This window comes from Lithobates pipiens, unplaced genomic scaffold (genome assembly GCF_037356315.1).
Source record: "Lithobates pipiens isolate NorthernLeopardFrog02 unplaced genomic scaffold, aLitPip1_a1.2 Scaffold_19, whole genome shotgun sequence".
Taxonomy (NCBI): Eukaryota; Metazoa; Chordata; class Amphibia; order Anura; family Ranidae; genus Lithobates; species Lithobates pipiens.
This window is the reverse complement of record NW_027507764.1, coordinates 40209976-40233397: the sequence shown is the minus strand read 5'-3', so window position 1 is coordinate 40233397 and position 23422 is coordinate 40209976. Positions and strand designations below refer to the sequence as shown.

Sequence of the window (23422 nt, the reverse complement as noted above, 5' to 3'; positions counted from 1 at the left end):
GTTGCTAAATGTGGTAACTTCATTAAATGTAACCATATCGCTACACTAATGCCGCGTACACACGAGCGGACTTTTCAACGTCCAAAGTCCGACGGACTGAGTCCGTCAGACTATTCGATCGTGTGTGGGCTGCAACGGACTTTTGACTCGCCAAAGTCCGAAGGACTTTAGAATATGGAACATGCTTCAAATTTTCCCGACGGAACTCCGCCGGACCCGGGTCCCTTCGAAAACTCCGCTCGTGTGTGTGCTATTCTGACGGACTAAAACCGACGCTAGGGCAGCTATTGGCTACTGGCTATAAACTTCCGTATTCGAATCCAGTCGTACGTCATCACGTTCGAATCCGTCGGAGTTTAGTGTGATTGTGTGTGGCCAAGTCCGCTCCGCCGAAAAGTCCGTCAGAACTCTGTCGGAACTCCGGCAGAACTCCGACGGAACTCCTTCGGAAGTCTGTCGGACATAAGTCCTCTCGTGTGTACGGGGCTTTAGAGGCGCCTCTCTTCTCTTTTATACTCTGGAGCTCCTGATGGATTTTTCTTCTAATCCCCTTGTGGAGGCTTCCATTTGTGGATGGACATTTTATGGTTACACAACCGATCACATTGCTATAATCTTTTTATATGGACTATAAACTGAAGGATTTATGAATAAATGGTTGTGGAACGAATCATCTGAGTTTCCATTATTTCTTATGGGGAAATTCGCTTTGATTTACAAGTGCTTTGGATTATAAACTTGTTTCTGGAATGAATTATGCTTGCAATCCAAGGTTTTAGAGGTTTTAGTGTGTGTATGTGTATTATACAGGATGTATACAGCACCAACAGTTTGCGCAGCATTTTACAACATGAGGGCCGACAGTACAGTTACAATACAATTTAATACAAGAGGAATCGGAGGGCCCTGCTCGATCTAGATCAGCCTTTCTCAACCTTTTCAACACAGAGGAACCCTTAAAATAGTTCTCCAGTCTCGGGAAACCCCTGCTAAAAATTAGAAATCTACAACTCGTGATACATTAATGTGATGGTCAGTGAGAAGAATCTTCAATGGGAAGAATTACCTCCTTACAGAGAGCTAAAAAGATCAATGGTGTCGGTGGAACTTATCCGAGAGGCAGAAATGGCCCAATGCTGAAGGAACCCCTACAACCTCTTTAGGAACCCTGGTTGAGAATCACTGATCTAGTATATATGGGGGAAAAAAAAAAAACTGTGAAACTTTTTTATTTTTTTATTCATCTTTTATTATTATTACAGTATTCTAATATAGTGCCGTATCGCAAAAAATGGCCTGCTCATGAAGGGGGGTAAATCTTTCAGGGGCTGAAGTTGTTAAAGCTTTGCCTATGGATGGTAAAATTTCCACCATTTTGTCGTAGTTCTAAGTACATTTTTAGCAAATAAAAATACAAATTGGTACATGTAAACAAAAAGTATTAGAATCGACCCGGTGTTCTGGCATATAGTGTCCTGCCATCGGATACTGTCCACCCCGTACTGCACATGTGCAGCGCTTGCGCAGTACGGAGCAGAAGAAGCTTTGGAAAATCTCAGAAGATGAACTGCGCCGTGAGTGGAGGTGGTAGCCCCACCATCCAAGCAGACATAGGGCTGCCGATATTAGAGGGCCCCTCGCGGGCTCGCCACGCTTCGGGCACGGCCTCTCTGCGCTCGGCTATTTTATATTCCATCTCTATGTCCACTTGGTTGGTGGGGATAGAACCTGGACTCACGGCGCAGGCGCCGTTCATCTTCGGCTATTTTCGGATTGTGTGTGTGCTGTGCATGCGCAGTACACAGCGGACACTATCCGATGGGGGACTCTGTATGATAGGACACCGGTCTTCAACTGATTGATCAAAAAAGTTTTTTGTCTTCAGATATATCATAAATTTCAGGACATTTTCTTGCAGTGTCAGTTTGCTGATTGTTCGTTTTTTTGTTTTCTTTTTCTTTCCAGGCGAGTACGATGATAGCGGCCGGACTGACTCTCGCCATTGCGGGATTTACTGGTAAGTGTTGGATTGAAGGTCGCTGTGTGTTTTTGTTGGACCTCCCTCTGTTTTCCACCCCCATCACCCCCCCCCCCAAAAAAGAAAACGTCCGCTGTCTGGCCGTTCCTGTAAAATGTCCTCTGTAGTGTACAGTACATACTGGGCCAGCATTTCTCAACTGGGTGCTGTTCTGCGTCCATTTTTTGGGGGTTTTTTTTCCTCGCACATCTTGCATTTCCATGTGGTTGATGGGCCGGCCACCAGCACCATAGTAAACGCATGACGCTGAACCGGAGCAGCTCCAGCATTCCAGCTGCAGACCTGCTCCACCTCCTTCCCACTGCCATGGTGTAAGGATGGTTGGGAGGCAGGACTGTACCGTGAAAGGTACTGAGGACTCTATAAAGTGTGGGGGGGGGGGGGTGTGTGTGTAATGGGGGGACTAAGGACTGTGATGTAAACGGAGGGGAGACGAGACTGGGCACTGTAATTTGAAAGGAGGGGGAGGGGCTGGGAACTGTAATGTGAAGGGGGGGGGGTGACTGGGGACTGTAATGTGAAAGGAGGGGGGGGTGACTGGGGACTGTAATGTGAAAGGAGGGGGGGGTCTGATGTGAAATAAAGGGGGGCTTCGGACTGTGATGTGAAATGGGAAGTGACTGAGAAATCAGTTTTTTGGGGGGTGTGACTGAATACTCTGATGTGAAGGGGGGGGGGGGGCTGAGGAACGTGAAGGGGAGCGGGGTGGAGGGGAACGGAGGATTCTGATGTGAAAGGAGGAGGGGGGGACGTCGATAACGACTGGGGACTCTGTGAAAGATGGGGGGGGGGGAACTGTGAGGACTCTGATGTGAAAGGAGGAGGGGGGGTGATGACTGGGGACTCTAATGTGAAGGAGGGGGATTAAGGACTCTGATGTGAAAGATGGGGGGGGGCTGAGGACTCTGATGTGATTAGTTGTCCCAAGAACAAGAGTAGCGGGTAGATCTTTAGATGAGGATGTTGGGTCTGGTGGCGACTGTCTATCCCCCTGGTGCCTAACCTGTGGCCCTTTGGTATATGGCATGTGGCCCTTGGGCCTCAGCAGTGGAGAAATATATATGGTATAAGCAATCCTTTTTACTGAATGAAACGGATTCATTCCATGTGTTATGTTGTTATTACCAATGATTGGCCACAGCTAATCACATGGTGCAGATGGGCTGTGATTGGCCCTGTCTGTACCATGTGATCACTATGACCAATCACAGGTAGCAACATAAGCTGTACACAATGAATGGCATGAATCAAAGCCATCCACTGTGTACAAATGTCATGTGCTCTGCTGTGATTGGTCACAGGAATCACATGATACTGTCAGGAGGCCGTTACCCTGATCAGTCATCGGCGGTGTCTGGTGAACACAGCTGTGACAGATTGCGGCCCATTCTGGTGGGATCTCATATGACCTCGACCTGAAACGCCGAATGTCCCGCCCAGCCGCCATTTAACAATAGGCTCGGCAGGAAGTGGTTAAAAAGGGGTGGTAGGGACTGTCGCTGAATTGCATTTCAATTGCATAATATTCTGAATGGTTCCCCAAAACCTCCTCTATGCACTTGTGCTGCTGGACATCGGGTAGACATTTGCTGCTAAAAATGCTGCAGGCGCCTGTTTTCTGTGCAGCATCCTGCCTATTCAAATGAAGATCACAGCTGTGCGGACGCATCCCGAGGGCCCATGCACACCTACCCAGCCCCATCGGCTGCATTAAACAGCCTACCAAGAGCACCACAGTAGGCTGAGGAACGTGAAGGGGAGCGGGGTGGAGGGGAACGGAGGATTCTGATGTGAAAGGAGGAGGGGGGGGGGGCGACAACGACTGGGGACTCTGTGAAAGATGGGGGGAACTGTGAGGACTCTGATGTGAAAGGAGGAGGGGGGGTGATGACTGGGGACTCTGATGTGAAAGATGGGGGGGGGGGGGCTGAGGACTCTGATGTGATTAGTTGTCCCAAGAACAAGAGTAGCGGGTAGATCTTTCGATGAGGATGTTGGTTCTGGTGGCGACTGTCTATCTCCCTGGTGCCTAACCTGTGGCCCTTTGGTATATGGCATGCGGCCCTTGGGCCTCAGCAGTGGAGATATATATATATGGTATAAGCAATCCTTTTTACTGAATGAAACGGATTCATTCCATGTGTTATGTTGTGATTACCAATGATTGGCCACAGCTAATCACATGGTGCAGATGGGCTGTAATTGGCCCTGTCTGTACCAGGTGATCACTATGACCAATCACAGGTAGCAACATAAGCTGTACACAATGAATGGCATGAATCAAAGCCATCCACTGTGTACAAATGTCATGTGCTCTGCTGTGATTGGTCGCAGGAATCACATGATGCTGTCAGGAGGCCGGTACACTGATCAGTCATCGGCGGTGTCTGGTGAACACAGCTGTGACAGATTGCGGCCCATTCTGGTGGGATCTCATATGACCTCGACCTGAAACGCCGAATGTCCCGCCCAGCCGTCATTTGACAATAGGCTCGGCAGGAAGTGGTTAAAAGGGGTTGTAGGGACTGTCGCTGAATTGCATTTCAATTGCATAATATTCTGAATGTCTCCCGAAAACCTCCTCTATGCACTTGTGTTGCTGGACATCGGGTTGACATTTGCTGCTAAAAATGCTGCAGGCGCCTGTTTTCTGCACAGCATCCTGCCCATTCAAATGAAGGGAACACGTCCATTATTGCAGTTTTTATCAGGCCTGTATGATTATTCTCCATCATAATATTTCATCCTAAAACACAGAAACGGGATAGTGTCCAGTATTCAGACATTGGCAGATTGTACTTTTTCGTATGAGTTTTTTTTTTTTTTTTTCTTTTTTTAGGCCGTTACGTTTTACAAGCTTTCAAACACCTGGAGCCTCAAGTGAAGCAAGTTATACAGACCCTGCCAAAGGCGGTGAGTTTCTTAAAGGGAGGCTATAACTGTTTTTTGGGCTATTTTTAGTGTGTGTGTATGTATGTAAATATATATATATATATAAAAAATATTTATGTTCGACCCATTATTAAATGAATATTTTATCTTATTTGTTAATGGTTTCAAGTCTTCAAAATAATGGAATATATATCATTTATTATTTTTTTTTTCTCTTTTAAGAACAAGTATAACCAAAACTAAAAGACAGTTGTTGATCCGTGCCCTTCCTTGTCATTCCTATGGGGGAGCTACAGCCAGCCCCATTGATTCCCCCCACCCACAGTGTACTGTCTGGCACAGGCTTAGAGAAAGTGCTGCAGCAGCCCTGGAAGCTTTAATACAACATCTATTCATCTACATTCATGTTGTGATCCATCTACATCACAGGGGTCAAACTGGCGGCCCTCCTCCCGCTGTTGCGGAACTACAAGTCCCATAAGGCATTGCGAGGCTGACAGTTACAAGCATGACTCCCACAGCCGGAGGTATGATGGGACTTGTAGTTCCGCAACAGCTGGAGGGTTGCCAGTTTGACTCCCTTAGTAATACCCCTCACCCCATTAGCTAATTGCTACATCAGTTTCTATAATAAAAATAATAAATAAAACGCATGCAAAAGCCCCAAATGCTCCCCCTAAATTTGCTGTCATGCTCCAGGTCCTGCATCTTCTCTTCTTCTACTGGACTGCTGAAGGGGTGATTCCATTCTTTGGGTATCTATGTCACTGCCTGGGTGATGTGGGCAGTACCCATTGGCTGTCCAGTGGCGGGATTCTCTCAGGCTCCAGAAGACTGCAACCACGTGATGATGTCACAAAGAGGGGCGGAGCACACTTCCAACGCTGGATTGCTGGTCTCCACTCCCAGACGAGCTGTTGAGGAACATGCACTCAGATATGTTAAACCTGAAATCCAGACATAAAAACTTTAATTTAAATACATTCTTCAGTAGCCAGAGAGGATATAAATCCGCTCTGTGTTCACTAACTTTTTTTTTTTTTTTTTTACAAACCCAGATATCATCTTGTAAACGTAGCAGTGACATCATGTGCTGTACACAACCTGAGCAGAGCTGTGGGAGGGGCCCAGCAGGCTCCACCCACTACAGGCTGCCTGCAGAAAACGACAGGAGGGGCGGAGACAAGACCAGTCACCCAGCACAAGGAGAGAGAGAGAGAGCAAAGCTGTGGGAGGGGCCCAGCAAGCTCCACCTACTACAGGCTGTCTGCAGAAAAGGACAGGAGGGGCGGAGACAAGACCAGCCACCCGGTACAAGGGGAAAGAGCAGCAGTGATCGGTAGGAGGGACCCTTCAGGCTCCTCCCACTACAGGCTGCCTGTAGAAAATTAGAGGAAGGGGGCGGAGACAAGACTAGTCCCCCTGCACAAGGAGAGAGAGCAGCAGTGATCAGTCTTTATTACAGGAGGGTGAAGTCTCACGCTGGATTACTGCAATGCACACCAAGATTTAGGAAGAATACACATGATCAATGGATTTCGTTAATATTTACTTATCCTGGGGTTTAGCTTTAAAATAGATTTTAAAAAATGGTGGGGGGGGGGTCAAATCTTTTTTTGCTTCCTGCACAACAGCACTTCCACTTAAAGGGACATCATTGTGAACCAAGCAAAGCTTTATTGTTTTACAGTCAGTCTAACATTGTGAACACACATGCAGGCGTGAAATCTGTGTATTGGTGTTACTTTATTTTCTTACCTGCTGAATGGGGGAAGAAAGGTGACTAAGGAAGCAGAGCTTCACTAGCCATGTTCTCCTATGGCCAATTATTTCATGGGGAGGTTGGAAGGGGATGTGTACCAGTACCATCTCCGTGTATAAAAATAAGGTAGGACGTGTGTGTGTATATAATAATAATAATAATAATAATAATAATATTCCTTGGTTTGAGAGCGTTTTGCAAGGCGAGCAAATTTTTTATTTATTTTTCACCCATTATACTTGCCTACCATGGGTCCAAAGTCCCCCGGCGCCTCAAAACTGATAACCGTGCAATCGTGCACCGCCGATGGCTCGTCCCCCACAGCTCCCTAAGCAGAGAGCTGCAGCCTGTCAGTCAGAGGCTCTCCGCCCAAACTCCCCCCCCCCCCCACCCCCTGTCAGCGGCCAGCTCAGGCTCTCTGCGGCTCGCTAAGAGCCTGAGACGCGGGTATCAGTCCTGGCACCTGGCGGATCCAGACTTTATTGGCGTGATGACGCGGTGCCTTGACTTATTCCAGTAACATCAGCAGAGAGAGCGGACTTCAGCCACCTGTAGGCTGAAAACGGGTCACAGGAGTGAAACATGGATTGCACTCCTGTGATCCTTAGGAGAAGCCCAGCCAAACGAGCTCAGGTTAGACTTCTCCTTTTTAAATACATTTTGACTTGATATACAAGTAGCGTTGTGTCACAACTGAGTATAAAAGAGAAGAGAGGCGCCTCTAAGTGTAGCAATTTGGTTACATGTAATGAAGGTCCAACATTTAGCAAGTCACATGGTTGATGATTAAAAGAGGCACATCTAAGTATGCAGGCATCCGGGGTAAAGCTGCTCACATAGACCGTCCTCCGCACTGCCATCAATGTCATCCCTTCCATGCTGCGCTTCACGAGCGGTTCAGATCTCTGTACTGCAGGTTAGTCTTCCCGGTCCCGATTGCAGACGGACAGCGGTGAGAGTCGGCGGAAGACAGTCTATATGGACAGCTTTACCCCGGATGCCTGTATACTTAGATGTGCCTCTTTTAATCGTCAACCATGTGAGTTGCTAAATGTGGTAACTTCATTACATGTAACCAAATTGCTACACTTAGAGGCGCCCTCTCTTCTCTTTTATACTCTGGAGCTCCTGATGGATTTTTCTTCTAATCCCTTTGTAAAGTCTTCCATTTGTGGATGGACATTTTATGGTTACACAACCTGTTCACATTGCTATAATCCTTTTATATGGACTATAAACTGAAGGATTTATGAATAAATGGTTGTGGAACGAATCATCTGAGTTTCCATTATTTCTTATGGGGGAAATTCGCTTTGATTTACAAGTGCTTTGGATTACAAGCATGCTTCCGGAATGAATTATGCTTGCAATCCAAGGTTTTAGTGTGTGTGTGTGTGTGTGTGTGTGTATATGTATTATACAGGATTTATACAGCACCAACAGTTTGCGCAGCACTTTACAACATGAGGGCCGACAGTACAGTTACAATACATTTTAATACAAGAGGAATCGGAGGGCCCTGCTCGATAGAGCTTACAATCTAGATCAGCCTTTCTCAACCTTTTCAACACAGAGGAACCCTTGAAATAGTTCTCCAGTCTCGGGAAACCCCTGCTAAAAATTAGAAATCTATAACTCGTGATACATTAATGTGATGGTCAGTGGGAAGAATCTTCATTGGGAAGAATTACCTCCTTACAGGTAGCTAAAAAGATCAATGGTGTCGGTGGGAACTTATCCGAGAAGCAGAAATGGCCCAATGCTGAAGGAACCTCTAGCAACCTCTGGAGGAACCCTGGTTGAGAATCACTGATCTAGAATATATGGAAAAAAAAAAAAACTATGAAACTTTTTTATTTTTTTATTCATCTTTTATTATTATTACGGTATATTATATATATATATATATATATATATATAAAGCTGAAACTCATTTTTGCTTAATTGATGTTACTGCTGTAACTATTGATTGATACGTAACAATAATCTTGGAATGTGGGCTCCCTCTAGTGGCCAGTTGTGTAAGTGCGACAGCTCTGGCTGAATGGCGTCAAGCGATTGATGTTCATACAGAGCCAACTATTCACAGCTCTGCCTGATCACTAATCCTACCATGTGGCTGGATTCCTGTGATTACAGAATCGGTATTTAATCGCCTTTCCTTTTGGGGAGCATTAACCGTAAAGACATTTTTAGGATATTGGGCCACTTTAAAAGGAACCTAGACAGAAGAGAAGAGAAATATAAAAGCTGCCCTTGCAGATCTGTTTTTTGAAGGCCCTTAGAAGCTCCAGGACCACACACACTTTTCATTCTTGGTTCGCTACTGAAAGTGGAGCAATGAGCAAAATAAAAAATGACCTATATGTTGGAGTCTGTCACTAGAATTAAAGTAGTATTCCGAGATATACCCAACTAATTATAAAAACTGCTCCCTCCCCATTCCTAACACCTATACCAGGGATATGCAATTAGCGGACCTCCAGCTGTTGCAAAACTACAAGTCCCATCATGCCTCTGCCTCTGGGTGTCATGCTTGTGGCTGTCAGAGTCTTGCTTTGCCTCATGGGACTTGTAGTTCTGCAACAGCCAGAGGTCCGCTAATTGCATATCCCTGACCTATACTAACTAACCCGTGTAAGAAAGATCTGTATAATTACATATTTTTAAGGTCGCTCTGGTCCAGTTGCATGACCAGATTTCTCTGTGTCAGCCAGCGGTGGCTTCAGGGGAATGCTGACAACAGATGGACCACAATAAGCTTTTGAGTGACCCCCCCACCCCCCCCCACCCTCAAAAGTTCAGGTCTATCATTCTTGTTAAGGTGAGGATGAGGTGCCCAGACCCTGCACATGTACAGGAACCACACTGGGTTTTTTTCGGATACGTTGCAGCATTTCTGTACATGCGCGCTGACCTGTTCATTACCTCCTGGGATTTCTACTCGTCCCAGGAGGCAGATCGTGGGCTCTCGCTCGTGTGCAGAAACGTTGCAGGATGTCTGTCAGTTTACTAGCACGGGATCACGGTGTTGTCTGCACATGCATCAACATGCCATGGGGCACTGCCAGGTCCCGCATACCTGGCAAAGATCCCTGTAGTGTGCCAGCACATGCACCAGAAATGAATTCAAGATGGCGCCGCCAGAGAGTAGCGGAACTTTTCCTACAAAGAAAAACGCTGCACTCCATTCACTAGTAAGTTTTTGTTTTTACCTTTTGTACAAGGACAATTTTTAATATTTTTATTTTTGATGGTATGGGTGGAGTTCCTCTTTAGAGTCCACCCAAAACTGTAGAGCGAAAAGTATTGCCCCAGTGCGACGTCTCTCTAATTCTGGTTGTAAAGACCTAGAGAATTTCCTTAAAAAGAAAATAATAGAGAAAGAAAGGAGAGTAAGAAGTAAAAAGGAAAAAGGGAGAAAAATGTGCAAATGAGAAAAGGGGGGGGAGGGAGAAAAAATATGATTGTTATGTGTATGAGTGTTAGATTGTCTCTCTTGTGGCATTTGTAGTATTACCCGTTATTTAGGGCAATATAGGGGTTTATTTACTGTTTGGGTTTGTGGGTTTATTTTCAAGACATTTTTGTTCATTAACATCCTGGTAGTGAAGATATATGGGTGTCTAATTATAGATATTCTCCCCCTGTATAATCTCTGAAATTGCCATTGATAGTCTTCGAAATTGCCCCTGGTCTGTTCGTTTTTTCATGCACACATGCGTTTATTGACACAGACAGCAGGACTCAGCCCTGCCCCCCAGCTCCAATTATTGGATTTGATTGACAGCAGCGGGAGCCAATGGCTGCGCTGCTATCAATCTATCCAGTCAGGACCCAAGACTGCGGCTGGAGCGGGTGTGCTCGTCCCTGTAGCTGGACATTCCTGGTTCAGGTAAGTAAAGGGGGGGGGGGGCTCAGAGGGCAGCACAGGTGGTTTTAAAAAACCTTGAGGGTTTACAACCCCTTTAAAAAAAAAAAAAAAAAAACACACACACCTCCCCGTTGAAATGCATTAAAAACACAGCAAGAACGCACCTGTTACATGACATGAAAAACACACCATAAAGCACAGTAAAATTGCAGTTAAAATCGCAGTGTGTTTTCTGCTCCATCATTGCCACCTTTTTCTTTTATCGACAAAATGCGGATAACACCATTTTCGGTTGATATGTTTCGGCGACCCAAATTTTCGGTGCATCTCTAGTGGAAATGCATTGAAAATGCAGCAATAACGCACCTGTGTTTATGTTTTTGAGTCGCATGACCTAAAAATGCACCCTAAGCACAGTAAAATCGTGGCAAAATCACCTGCTTTTATAGGCACCTTTTTTCTTTTACCTTTTTATATTCTTTATTTTGGTGCATCTCTACTTTTTGAGTAAAGTTCTGCTTTACGTTTTGCCATCAAAGGGCCCGTTCACACCAAATCTTGGTGCAGAAAAAGTACGTTCCATGCGGGTGCCAATTAATTGTTAATGGCGGTTTGGTGCAGTGCGATCTGAAAGGGTACTGCTTGCGCTACTTTTTCTGTGTTCCGGTGCATTTTGCACTCCGTCTTTAAATGAAAGCGATGTCTAGAGCGGAATGTGTTAGTTCCTTCCGAGAACGAGGAGGACTCTCTCAGGAATTGTTCTCAAACTGTTACGCATTTTGCTTCTTACCTATAACTGCATAATCTATACCGGGGGGGGGGGGGGGGGGACAATTTACTGCCTTTCAGGCTTTGGGAGGGTTTGGGGGGTGGCGGGCGGACGGTGGCCAGTGGAAGTAGAAAATTCTCTGGCATCCGTGCCCCATCATTGGTTTTGGTGGAAGGAATAGTGCCCCATTGTTGATATCGATGAGACGAATATTCCCCTCGTTGATATCGATGAGAAGAATAGTGCCCCATTGTTGATATCTATGAGAAGGATAGTGCCTCATTGATGGTGTTAGTAGGTGGAGCAGTGCTCCATCGTGGGTGTCAGTTGGTGAAATGGTGCCCCAAGAGCCAGATAAAGGTAAGCAGAGGACCACATCTGCCCCTTGGGTTGCAGTTTGGAGACCACTAATCTATACCATACTTTGAATTATTTTGTACATTTCCTGGCACCTTGCGATGACTGACTAGGTTTTTTGTGTACCTATTTTATATACACCTTGCAATGGCGCCTTGGCATTTCAGATGTGACTTAAAGCGGAGTTCCAGACAAAAATACACCCCTGTCCTAAACAAAAGGCGCTATATATATATATATATATATATATATATATATATATATATATTTGTTTTTTACTTTTTGTGTAGTACTTCCGTCCTAGGCATGGTACCTAATTTCTCCATCTGCATCGCCCCCCTCCTCCTTCCAATTTGCTGCCTTCTGGGACCTGTGTGTGTCAATTGGAGGAGTTGTAAAGTCAGAAGGTTTTTTATTTTAAATCGTTCTATATTCTATGTGTGCAGCAGCTCCCCTCAGCCCCCCTAATACTTACCCTGAACACCATCTCTGTCCAGCGATGTTGCAGGACTGTCTTGACTGCCCGAGACTCTCCCTCCTGAAATGGCTGTCAGTCGACTTCATTGAGCCAATAAGGAGAGGGGGCGGGGCCAGGCTATGGCTCCGTGTCTGAATGGACACAGGAAGCTGTGGCTCGGCTCAGGTGTCCCCATAGCAAGCTGCTTGCTGTGGGGGTGTCAGGGCTGGGCTTAGAGCAGGCCGCTCAGCTGTCTGTTAATTGCCAGCTTCAATCTTTTCCGCAGTGATTCACTTGATGATGATATCCTATTCAACAGTCCTGCTTGTTACTTAAGCTGTTCAGTTAAGTTCCTCTCTGCCTTCGCCTTGGTCAACACATCCAGAGACTTTCTTCTGTGTACCTGTTGAAGACTCCCTTGGCTGACGTCCCTTCTGATTCCTGATCCTGTTTGCTGTTCCACTACTACGCTGATTCTCCAGTTTCCTGATTTTCTGGCCTGTCCTGAAGTATGCTGACATCTGGCTTCCCGACGTCCTGGCTTGTCTGACTATCCGTTCCGGTTACCTAAAAACTTTGGCTATGATTTGACTACATTGCTTTGTTTACCCTTTTACTATTATTATTATTATTATTATTATTATTATTAATAAACAAGTGTGATTTTTAACTGCGCTTCCGTCTCAGTCTGATTCATGGTTTCTGACAGGGGGCACTGAACAGGAGGGAGGGGCCAGAAGCAGCAAAGAGGGACCTGAGAAGAAGAGGATCGGGGCTGCTCTATGCAAAACCATTACACACAGCAGATAAGTATAACATGTTTGTTATTTTTAACCAAAAAAAAAAGGAGACTTTAAAATCACTTTAACCACTTCCTGCCCACCATATAGCAAAATGATGGCCGGAAAGTCGTTGTTATCCTGACTGGGCGCCATTTGACGTCCAGCAAGATGAGACGCAATCGTGTGGTGTCAGTCTGTATAGGTTCCTTCAAGTGTAAAAAAAATAAATAATAATAATAATAATAATATATAAATATATGTGTGTGTGTATTGTGGTAGTTCGGAATCTCCAATCCTGGGACCGGGTTTTGGGAACAGCCAGCAGTCTGACTGGATGATTGCACAGGTGGGTCTTGGGCTTAAAACAAAGCCAACACCATGGTTCTGGGCTCCACCCTCCCGAAGAGTCCAGGCGTGTAAGGGAGAAGAAGTGTGCATGTCTGCACAGGTCGGTCTGTCAGAGTAGACAGAGGGTCCAAGCTTGTGGGCTGAAAGAGAAGCTGTTAAAGAGTGCTGAGGTACTGGGTGTACAGGAACTCTGTTAAAGAGCCAAGAGGGCTGCAGCAGAAGTCTGAGCAGCAGTGCTGCTAAAGAGAGCCAGGTGGCTTGGTATTTTTGGTTCTACATACATTACTGCTGTGGAAAGCTGAAACCCCTGTGTGGGCAACTATTTTGTTATCTGACTTTTCTTTCTTTAATAAAAGTGGGCCTACAAGCCCTTAAACGACATCTGGTGTGGATCCAGCTCACTGGTAAGCTCTACCTTTAAGCTAAAATAACCCCCAAATATTACAAGTGGTGTTCGAATGCGGGCAGAAGACGGTGGAATCCGGGTCCTTGCTCTACAGTAAGTTCAAGTCAGGAACTATTGGCTGTGTGTGGAAGTGCAGCCAGGCAAAAGGCATTGCGTGTTGCAGGTGGTGTACCTGTGAATGAAAAGTCAAATTTTTTTTTTTTTTCTCTTGCTATGAACTGTGTTTGTGTGCATGAGACAGCACAATCAGTGTGTGCAATGTGCAGGTGAGGAAAGCTTGCATGAAGAGAAAAGCAACTTGCTTTAAATGAGAGACAGAGCTCTGTGGTTGGAGGGGTTGTTACCACCCAAACGAGCCCCATACATACCTGATCAGAGTGTATCCAGGAGAAAAAGGGCTGGGGTTGTCCCTAGCAACCCTGGTGCAATGAGTGCACAGGTGACTGCTATTATGGAGAGTCCACCAGCATTTGAATCTGCAGTGGATTGGTGCAAGCGGCATTTAGCAGCACTGGACCAAGCTACAGAGGAAAGGAAGCCAACCCTCAGTGCAAGGGGAAAGCCGCTGGATGTCCATAACTGGAAGAGGGCTGTTGTTGCCCCTGGCAAAGCTGATGCAGTTAAAACGGCTAATGTGAAAGATGTGAATGTGTCACAGCATGAGATGGGATCCAGCAGAGAGAAGCCCATGCGATATGCAAGGAGAGAGGCTGATCAAAGGCTGAGGATGAGAGTGGTTGCCCATAGCAACGCAAAAGAAGCCAGTCGGGCTGTCTCTGTACCATGGGCTATGTCTAATAAGGATCGTGGAAAGTGGCTTAAGGAGGAGCCAGTTTATTATGATGGAGAGAGCCAGCAAAGTTCTGCTGGGAGAGTGCGGTCTCCCATGGCAACCGGAGTGAAATTTATGCCTGAAAGGAGCTGCAGTAGAGGTTTGGTTCAGCGTCCCCACAAAGAGGCCTGTGCATTCCGGCCAGCTGGGAATCACCAGGAGAGAATCGCTTTGGGAAAAAGTCGTCCAGTAACATGCCTGGAATGTGGCCAGCTGGGGCATGGCATGTTTTCTTGCCCTAGGTTGTGGAATACGGCTGGAGATAATGTTGCTGAGAAAGTTTTGTCTGTAGGCCCAGATTCCGGTGAAAATATGTTTGCAGTGACCCCTAGCAACAAGAAGTTTCCTGTGGTGCCTGCAGGGGGTGCTAAACGGTGGGAGATGCCTGCTGTAGTTTCATCCCATGGCCACCAGGAGGAGTTGGCCAGTAAAAGTGCAGCAGAGGACTGGTGCATAAGACGACGTACTCAAATGAAGATGGTGACCCCAACTACTGCGGTGGGTAAGACTGTCTTTAATGAAATGATGGCTGGAACTGCTGATTTCATGTATAAAAGGACTGGTTACGAGACTGTCCATGATGATGTGAGAGTGACCCCAGTTAGTGGGGCCACTGAATGTGCACTTGAGAATGACTTTTCCCTATATAGTGGGAATGCAAGGGTTAAAGTCCAAATAGAACCTGTGTTGATGTCTAAAAGTGTTGTGTCTAATGACTATCAGGCTCAAGTTGACCATGGGCTAGGACAGCCTACAAATGCTAAAAATGCTATAAGTGTTACTGTTAATGAAAAGTTTGCTGCTGTTGGGAAAACTTTTGCTCTGAAAGAACCTGGGGTTATCAAAAATGGGCCGTTGCCTGTAGCAACTGGTGGTAAGCCGGCACAGTTGTCCACTGGAATCCCCAGGGAACTTCATGTATTGGAGTCAGAGGTTGCCCTGGACAACTGCGATGTCACTCTGGTGGGACAGAATGGAACTGTACCGTGTAATGGTAATGTGTTGGTGCAAACTGCTAGTACTAAAAATGTGGAGGTAAATGGTGGATTAACGCAACCTGTGAAAAATGCAAAGGTGTGTGAGGCTTATGAAATGCAAGCTGAGCAAGGTGGTGAATATGGTGTATTGCAACCTGTGCTACCACAGTCTGACATGATTTACAATGACTGGTGTAATAAGTCTGCAGCTGAGCCAGTCTGTTCTTATGTGTCTCCTTGGGCAGATGGATCGGTGCTGAGGAATACCGCAGAAGGGAGCGCACATACAACAGATTGGGATAGTTGGAGAAAAAATCTTATCTCCCTGATAGATAAGGCTTTTATGCACAAAGATAAGGTGGACACGGTTTCTGCTGGGCCAGCAGGAGGGGCTACAGAACAGCTTGTACCTGAGGGCGCGGTGGCTGCTGCAGGGGTTAACCCTGGTGAGCAGGATGAACCAAATAAGGGCACAGCAGAGACATTGTCCGTGATCAACAAAACTGAGGTTGGCATGGAGTGTCAACGTGACGTTGTCACTAGTAATGTTCTGGAGCAGTTCACTGATGCTGAGCCTGAGAAGTTGTGTATAAGTCCAGCACCTGGCAGCGCTCTGGTGGAGCACCAGGCTGTGTTTACCTCCCAGCTGGGAGGAGGTTCCGTTAACCGTCGCAACTTTTCAAGTCTCAGCAAGTGGGTCTCTCTGCAGCCATAGTGTCATGAAAGACCCCAGGAAGGACTTAGGTCTGGAGTCAAGGGCCTGGTTTATAACTGAAGCATTAAAAGAGATGCTTGAACTTTGGGATGTACAGCCAATCTATACTAGTGTGTCTCCTCCACAGTCTGATGGGCTGGTACTGCGGAGTACCACTAGGTGGAGCACTTTATGGCAGACTGTACAGAGCAAAGCAATACAGGACAGGAATGGTTTATTCCTAAATTTGCTACTTTTGTTAAAGGTTGCCGCTACGTATGCTGCTAGATTAGCTCCAGAAGAATTATTTGAGACATACTTTGGAGAAGTTGAAAATAAGCCTAAAATGTCTGTGGTTACACCTCCTAACAGCCAGATGGGAAGCATTTCTGCTGCTATGGTCCAGTGTGGTGCTGGTCAGTTGGTGAAGGGCGCGTATACTGCACCAGTAGAAAAACCACATGAGGTGGAAGGGCCATGTGTGGACCTGAAAGCAGCAGAGATCCTGACCAGGGCTCAAACAAAGGTGGTTAAAAAGACTGGGGTCCCCAGTCCAGTGGTTGGTTTAGGTGACAAACCTAATAAGGTCCCCGGGACAGGGGAATGGACAAGGAGTGTGATAAAAATTGTATGTGGATCAGACCAGAGCTTGCCTGTTCTGGTGGATAAAAATACAGATGGCATCAGAACAGGTCAAGTGATAGGACAGCTGCCTGCAGAGTGGGTGAACCCAGGGGAGGTGGCGTCCTGTGAGGTTCCTGTGGGTGATGGCGGCCCTCCAGTATGTGTGCCCTCTGTGGACTCTACCCTAGCAAATGTTGGAAAAAAAGGCATTGGTGACATGTGTAACATTGAGAGGTCTAATGTTGGTTTGAATATGTCTGTCAATGATGAACCAAATAATGTGTTAATGGTACATGATAATGTGGTGTCCAAAGGTACAGGTAAACCTGGTAATCAGTTAGTGACTGCTGAGTCAGGTACCAGAAATAAGAGGTGGGTTTCCGTTCTTAACACTATAGAAATAGGCCCCCTACAGTCTCAGAACAGTACTGCTGAGAGAGTTTTGGGGAAACCTGGGAACCTGAAGCGTGGAGGCAGAAGGGTTGGTAGGAAGACCAACGGGTACCCGTTAAGATTTCAGGAGAGGAAGTGCTTATGGAAATGCACTCGGAAGAAAAGTTGGGAAGGTTGCATCAAAGCTCATAGCAGAGTGACAGTAAGGCTTAGAGGGAGACACCAAAGGAGGCATTGGGTGGAGTTCCCCGTTAGGAGAAGCGAGGTTGGACAGGAGGGTACTTCTGTAAATGGTATCTGGCACAGAGGTGCCAAAAGTAACTTGGGTGTTCCGCCCTCTGGGTCGAAACAAAGGGGGGGGATATGTGGTAGTTCGGAATCTCCAATCCTGGGACCGGGTTTTGGGAACAGCCAGCAGTCTGACTGGATGATTGCACAGGTGGGTCTTGGGCTTAAAACAAAGCCAACACCATGGTTCTGGGCTCCACCCTCCCGAGGAGTCCAGGCGTGTAAGGGAGAAGAAGTGTGCATGTCTGCACAGGTCGGTCTGTCAGAGCAGACAGAGGGTCCAAGCTTGTGGGCTGAAAGAGAAGCTGTTAAAGAGTGCTGAGGTACTGGGTGTACAGGAACTCTGTTAAAGAGCCAAGAGGGCTGCAGCAGAAGTCTGAGCAGCAGTGCTGCTAAAGAGAGCCAGGTGGCTTGGTATTTTTGGTTCTACATACATTACTGCTGTGGAAAGCTGAAACCCCTGTGTGGGCAACTATTTTGTTATCTGACTTTTCTTTCTTTAATAAAAGTGGGCCTACGAGCCCTTAAACGACATCTGGTGTGGATCCAGCTCACTGGTAAGCTCTACCTTTAAGCTAAAATAACCCCCAAATATTACAGTATATAATAAAAAATATTTTTATTTTTTTTCCTTTTAGGCATTTGCCGGTTATTACAAAGGTGGGTTTGAACCCAAAATGACTAGAAGGGAAGCTGCCCTGGTGTTGGGAGTCAGGTAAGGGGCGAAGAGCCACATCATGAATAAATACAAATGATCGAATTCTAAGTGTGTGGTTTTTTTTTTTTTTTTTTTTTTTAGTTTTTTTTTTCTTCCATCAACAGGAGATTGCTTTGTGTTCTTTTCAAAGAACACAAAGCATTCTATAATGGCGATAGCGCCCAGTGAGCAACCCCTTGTGGTCAATGTACATTGGGGTTGCGGCTGCTTGTATAGAACCCAGGCAGGGACTGGAATATCAAGGCAATCTTTGTAGTAGCACCGACTACTACATTGATTGTAAGTCTTCATATATTTTAAAAAACATTTAGTAACCACAGATTTCTTCACCCCTTTCGCACTGGGGCGTGTTCGCAATAAAGCACTGCTCATTTTGGCGGTGCTTTACCAGTGTTTAAGCGGCGCTTTTCGGCAGTTAATGGGGAGCTTTTTACCCCAAAGAAAGGGTTAAAAGCTCCCGTGTTGTGGCACTTCCAATGGACAGGGGTGTTTTGGGAGTGCTAAATACAGCGGCGTTCCTAATAGGGTTGCTGCCTTTTTCTTTAACCACTTCAGCCCCTGAAGAATTTACCCCATTCCTGACCAGAGCACTTTTTGCGATTTGGCACTGCGTCGCTTTAACTGACAATTGTGCTCTCGTGCGACGTTGTACCCAAACAAAATTGGTGTCCTTTTTTCCCCACAAATAGAGATTTATTTTAGTGTTATTTGATCCCCTCTGCGGTTTTTATTTTTTGCGCTATAAACAAAAAAACGAGTGACAATTTTGAAAAAAACGCATTATTTTTTACTTTTTGCTATAATAAATATTCCCCAAAAATATATAAAAAAAGACAATTTTGTTTCCCTCAGTTTAGGCCGATACGTATTCTACATATTTTTGGTAAAAAAAAACGCAATAAGCGATTTATTGATTGGTTTGCGCAAAAGTTATAGCGTTTACAAAGTAGGGGATAGTTTTATGGTATTCTTTATTAATTTTTTTTTTTTTTTAAATGGCGGCGACGTTATGGCGGACACATTGGACATTTTTGACAAATTTTTTGGACTATTGTCATTTATACAGCAATCGGTGCTATACTACTGATTGCTGTGCAAATGACACTGGTAGTGAAGGGGTTAACCACTAGGTGGCAGTGTAGGGGTTAAGTGTGTCCTGGGGCCTGTTAACTGGGGGGGGGGGGGGGCTTGTTTCTGACATGTCACTGATCTCTGCTCCAATCACAGGGAGCAGAGATCAGTGATACTGTTGCTAGGCGGAATGGGGAGATGATAAAGTAAACAAGCATCTCCCCGTTCTTCCTCTCCGTGAGGCGATCGCAAGTATCCCCATGGCGATCGATGTCCACAGGACCCGCGACCCGACTCACGGAGCTTCCCGCGGGCACGCCCCCCCGCCTCTTAAAGGGCAACCTACAGGCAGGGTACATGATTCTGCCTGTACATTCCCTTCTGCCGATGTATATATCGTCGGGAAGCGGTTAACCACTTCAATACCAGTGGGTACTTGGACACCTTCCTGCCCAGACCAATTTTCAGCTTTCAGCGCTGTCGCACTTTGAATGACAATTGCACGGTCATGCTACACTGTACCCAAAATACATTTTTAGCATTTTGTTCCCACAACTAGAGCTTTCTTTTGGTGGTATTTGATCACTTCTTTCATTTACAAAACCTGGTAAATGGGTAAGTTTCCTTCGCTGATGGGGCACTGATAGGTGGCATGGATGGGCACTGATGTACTGTAAATCGGTCCCCATAGCCCACAGAAAGCGGGTGGCTCAGTCCCTCCACAAAGCCCAACTAATAGACGTTTGGCGGTTGCAGCACTCTGGTGAACGAGACTACACCTTTTACTCAAACACCCATAAACTTTACACCAGAATTGATTTTTTTTCTTGATACCCCACAACCAACTGCACGCGGTGATAGACTCCTCTATTGGACACATTACATGGTCGGACCATGCCCCCATCTACCTTACATACACACTCACTGGGAGATCGGCGATCCACTCGCAGTTCAGGCGGCTGAATGAGAGTCTCCTCCAGTCACCTGAAATACTAACGGAAGTGAGCAAAATGCTTGAATTATATTTTAAGGAGACTGCGATCCGGGATCGCCCTGGGAAGCGCATAAGGCTGTTATTAAGGGTCTCTTAACCACTTCCCGACCAGCGCACGACGATGTACGTCGACAGAATGGCACGGGCAGGCATATTGGCGTACAGGTACGTCCAATATTCGATGCCGCCCTGCCATCGGGAGCGCGCCGGCGGCGGCGCGCTCCCGCGCTGGTCGGGACCCCCGTGAGTCCGGTCCGGCCTCGAGCATCCCCACGATCGTCTCACGGAGCGGCCGAATGGAGGAAATGCTGTATAAACAACATTTCTCCATTCTGCCTAGCAACTAGTGATGCTGATCTCTGCTCCATGTGATTGGAGCAGAGATCAGTGTACACTAAATGAAAGCCCAACCCCCCCACAGTTAGTAACACACCCCTAGGAACACTTAACCCCTACACTGCCACCCACTGGTTAACCCTTTCACTGCCAGTGTCATTTACACAGGAATCACTGCATTTATATAGCAGTGATTACTGTATAAATGACAATGGTCCCAAAAATGTCCGATGGGTCCCCCACAATGTCGCAGTCACAATAAAAATTGCAGATCGCCGCCATTACTAGTAAAAAAAAAAATAATAAAAAATTATTAATAAAAATGCTATAAAACTATCCCTATTTTGTAAACGCTATAACTTTTGCGCAAACCAATCAATAATCGCTTATTGCGATTTTTTTTACCAAAAATATGTAGAAGAATACGTATCGGCCTAAACTGAGGGAAAAAAATGTTTTTTTATATATTTTTGGGGGATATTTATTATAACAAAAAGTAAAAAATAATGCGTTTTTTTTCAAAATTGTCGCTCTATTTTTGTTTATAGCGCAAAAAATAAAAATCGCAGAGGTGATCAAATACCACCAAAAGAAAGCTCTATTTGTGGGAAAAAAAGGACGTCAATTTTGTTTGGGAGCCATGTCGCATGACCGCGCAATTGTCAGTTAAAACGACGCAGTGCCGAATCGCAAAAAGTAGTCTGGTCTTTGACCAGCAAAATGGTCCGGTCTGCAAGTGGTTAATCAGCCACAGGGGAACGTATAAAAAAAGAAAGGTCCGAAAAACTTTCCAAACTCCTGAACGCTCTATCCTCATTGGAGGCACCCCACAAACACGCCCCCTCCCAGACCCTGGAATCAGAACTGGGGACAATACGCAAACAGATTACAGACCTGCTACACTACAGGGCTAAGGCAGCAGTACAACGTAGTCGACAACTTGCATATGAATTGGGAGGCAAGTGAGGGAAATCGCTAGCTAGAACAATTCAGGAACAAAAACAGGCAGCCTACATTCCTCATATTGCAGGCCCCAACGGCCAGAGGGTTACCCTGCCGAAACAAATCTCGACGGTATTCAGTGACTACTACAACAAATGATATAACCTCCCACACGAAAGTCCTTCCCAAACTGGCGTTGATGCTTATGTAGCATCCTCACGGATGCCCTCTCTCCCTACGGACATCAGGGATGAACTTGAAGCACCGATAACTTTAGTGGAACTCCAGACTGCAATTAGTGCCATGAAGCCAGGGAAAGCCCCGGGTCCGGACGGTTACACCACTCAATACTATAAGACACTGCTCCCCATTCTAGGTCCATGTATGGTGACATTTTTTAACGCCATTGGTGCAGAAGCAGTCTTCTCCAGGGATATGCTAAATGCCCATATATCTTTATTCCCCAAGGAGGGTAAGGACCCTTCCGTGTGCGGGAGTTATAGACCCATCTCTCTGTTGAACACGGACTTAAAACTATTCACCAAAATTCTGTCAACACGGCTAGCCCGCCACCGCCAGTCCCTAATCAACTTAGATCAAGTCGGTTTTATACCTGACAGGGAAGCGCGTGATAACACTATCAAAGTTTTGAACCTCCGTAGTGGCCTTTTTTCTGCTTTGACCCATTTAACCTGGGGTTGGTTACCTGGGATAACCTTTGCCCTGGCTGATGCACCTCCCCCCCCTCCCCTGAAGAGAATGTGTAAAATGGAAGGGAGGCTCCCGTCTTGGTCAGGAGTAGTTACGATGGGGTATTGCGTGGCCTTGCGCATTATCCAGGTTTAATTGAAGTTTGATGTGAATTCCTGGCCATGAGATACTGCTTGTATTATTTTTATGTTGTACAGGTGCTTTGTACGTACTTCTGCATTGACTTTATTGTCGGGATTCCTCCCTTGAGTGGTGTTTAATAAAAATTATATTTGCAAAAAATAGAAAAAAATTATATTTGGGACCGGGATATCGGACACGAAAAGGTATGGCGGTGCCAGCAGGAGAATAGACAGGATCACCAGCTGAGCTAGCTAGGCACACGACCATCTACATACTCTGCAGGTCACACCCCCAAAACGTGTTATACTTGCCTGCTCTGTGCAATCGTTTTGCACAGAGCAGCCCCAATCCTACACTTCTTGGGTACCCCGCCGGCAGTTCTGGCTCCTCTTCCCCCCCAAGCCCCCTGCCCCCAATAGGAACCCTTTTGCTGTAGGGGGCACTCGAGCAGGCTCACTGCTGTGAATGGACATTGTCCATTCACACACAGAGCATGGCTCCGCCCAGCCCCCGGCTCTCTCTTCATTGGCTCACTGACTGTGATTGACACATGCTCCTGTGTGAGCCAATAGGGAAAGAAAGCGAGAGAGACCCGGGAGAGCCGTTGCTTTTGTGCACATGGCTGGATCGAGATGGGGCTCAGGAAAGTATAGGAGGGAGGTTTTTTACCTTAATGCATAGAATTCATTAAGGTTAAAAAAAAAAATAATAATAATTTTGCCTTTATAACCACTTTAAAGTGATTTGTAAAGGATCCTTTTAAAAAAAGAAATAACAAATGTGTTATACTTACCTCCTCTATGCAGTTGGATTTGCACAGGGCACCCAGATCCTCCTCTTCTGGGCTCCCACTTTGCTGCTCCTGGCCCCTCCCTCTGGTGAGTGCCCCTCACCCAGCAGCTTTTTATGAGGGCACCCGAGCTGAGTCAGGGCTCAGTATATCCATTCAGACCCAGAGCTTCAACCTGGCCCCTCCCTCTTTCTCCCCTGATTGGCTGACCGATTTTGACTGACACCCGGGGGGAGGGGTTCCG

At 46.1% G+C, this 23422-nt stretch overlaps 1 protein-coding gene across 1 annotated transcript in view; it reads left to right on the top strand.

The window, feature by feature from the left end:
- Window positions 1–1945: 1945 nt before the first annotated feature.
- LOC143995913 (mitochondrial import inner membrane translocase subunit TIM14-like) overlaps window positions 1946–23422 on the top strand; it is a 35307-nt gene continuing 13830 nt past the window's right edge. Inside the window, exons 1-3 of the mRNA XM_077490671.1 lie at window positions 1946–2017; window positions 4878–4951; window positions 18132–18208. Coding sequence (XP_077346797.1) covers window positions 1975–2017; window positions 4878–4951; window positions 18132–18208 — 194 coding nt within the window. The 5' untranslated portion in view covers window positions 1946–1974. The remainder of the gene's footprint in view (window positions 2018–4877; window positions 4952–18131; window positions 18209–23422) is intronic.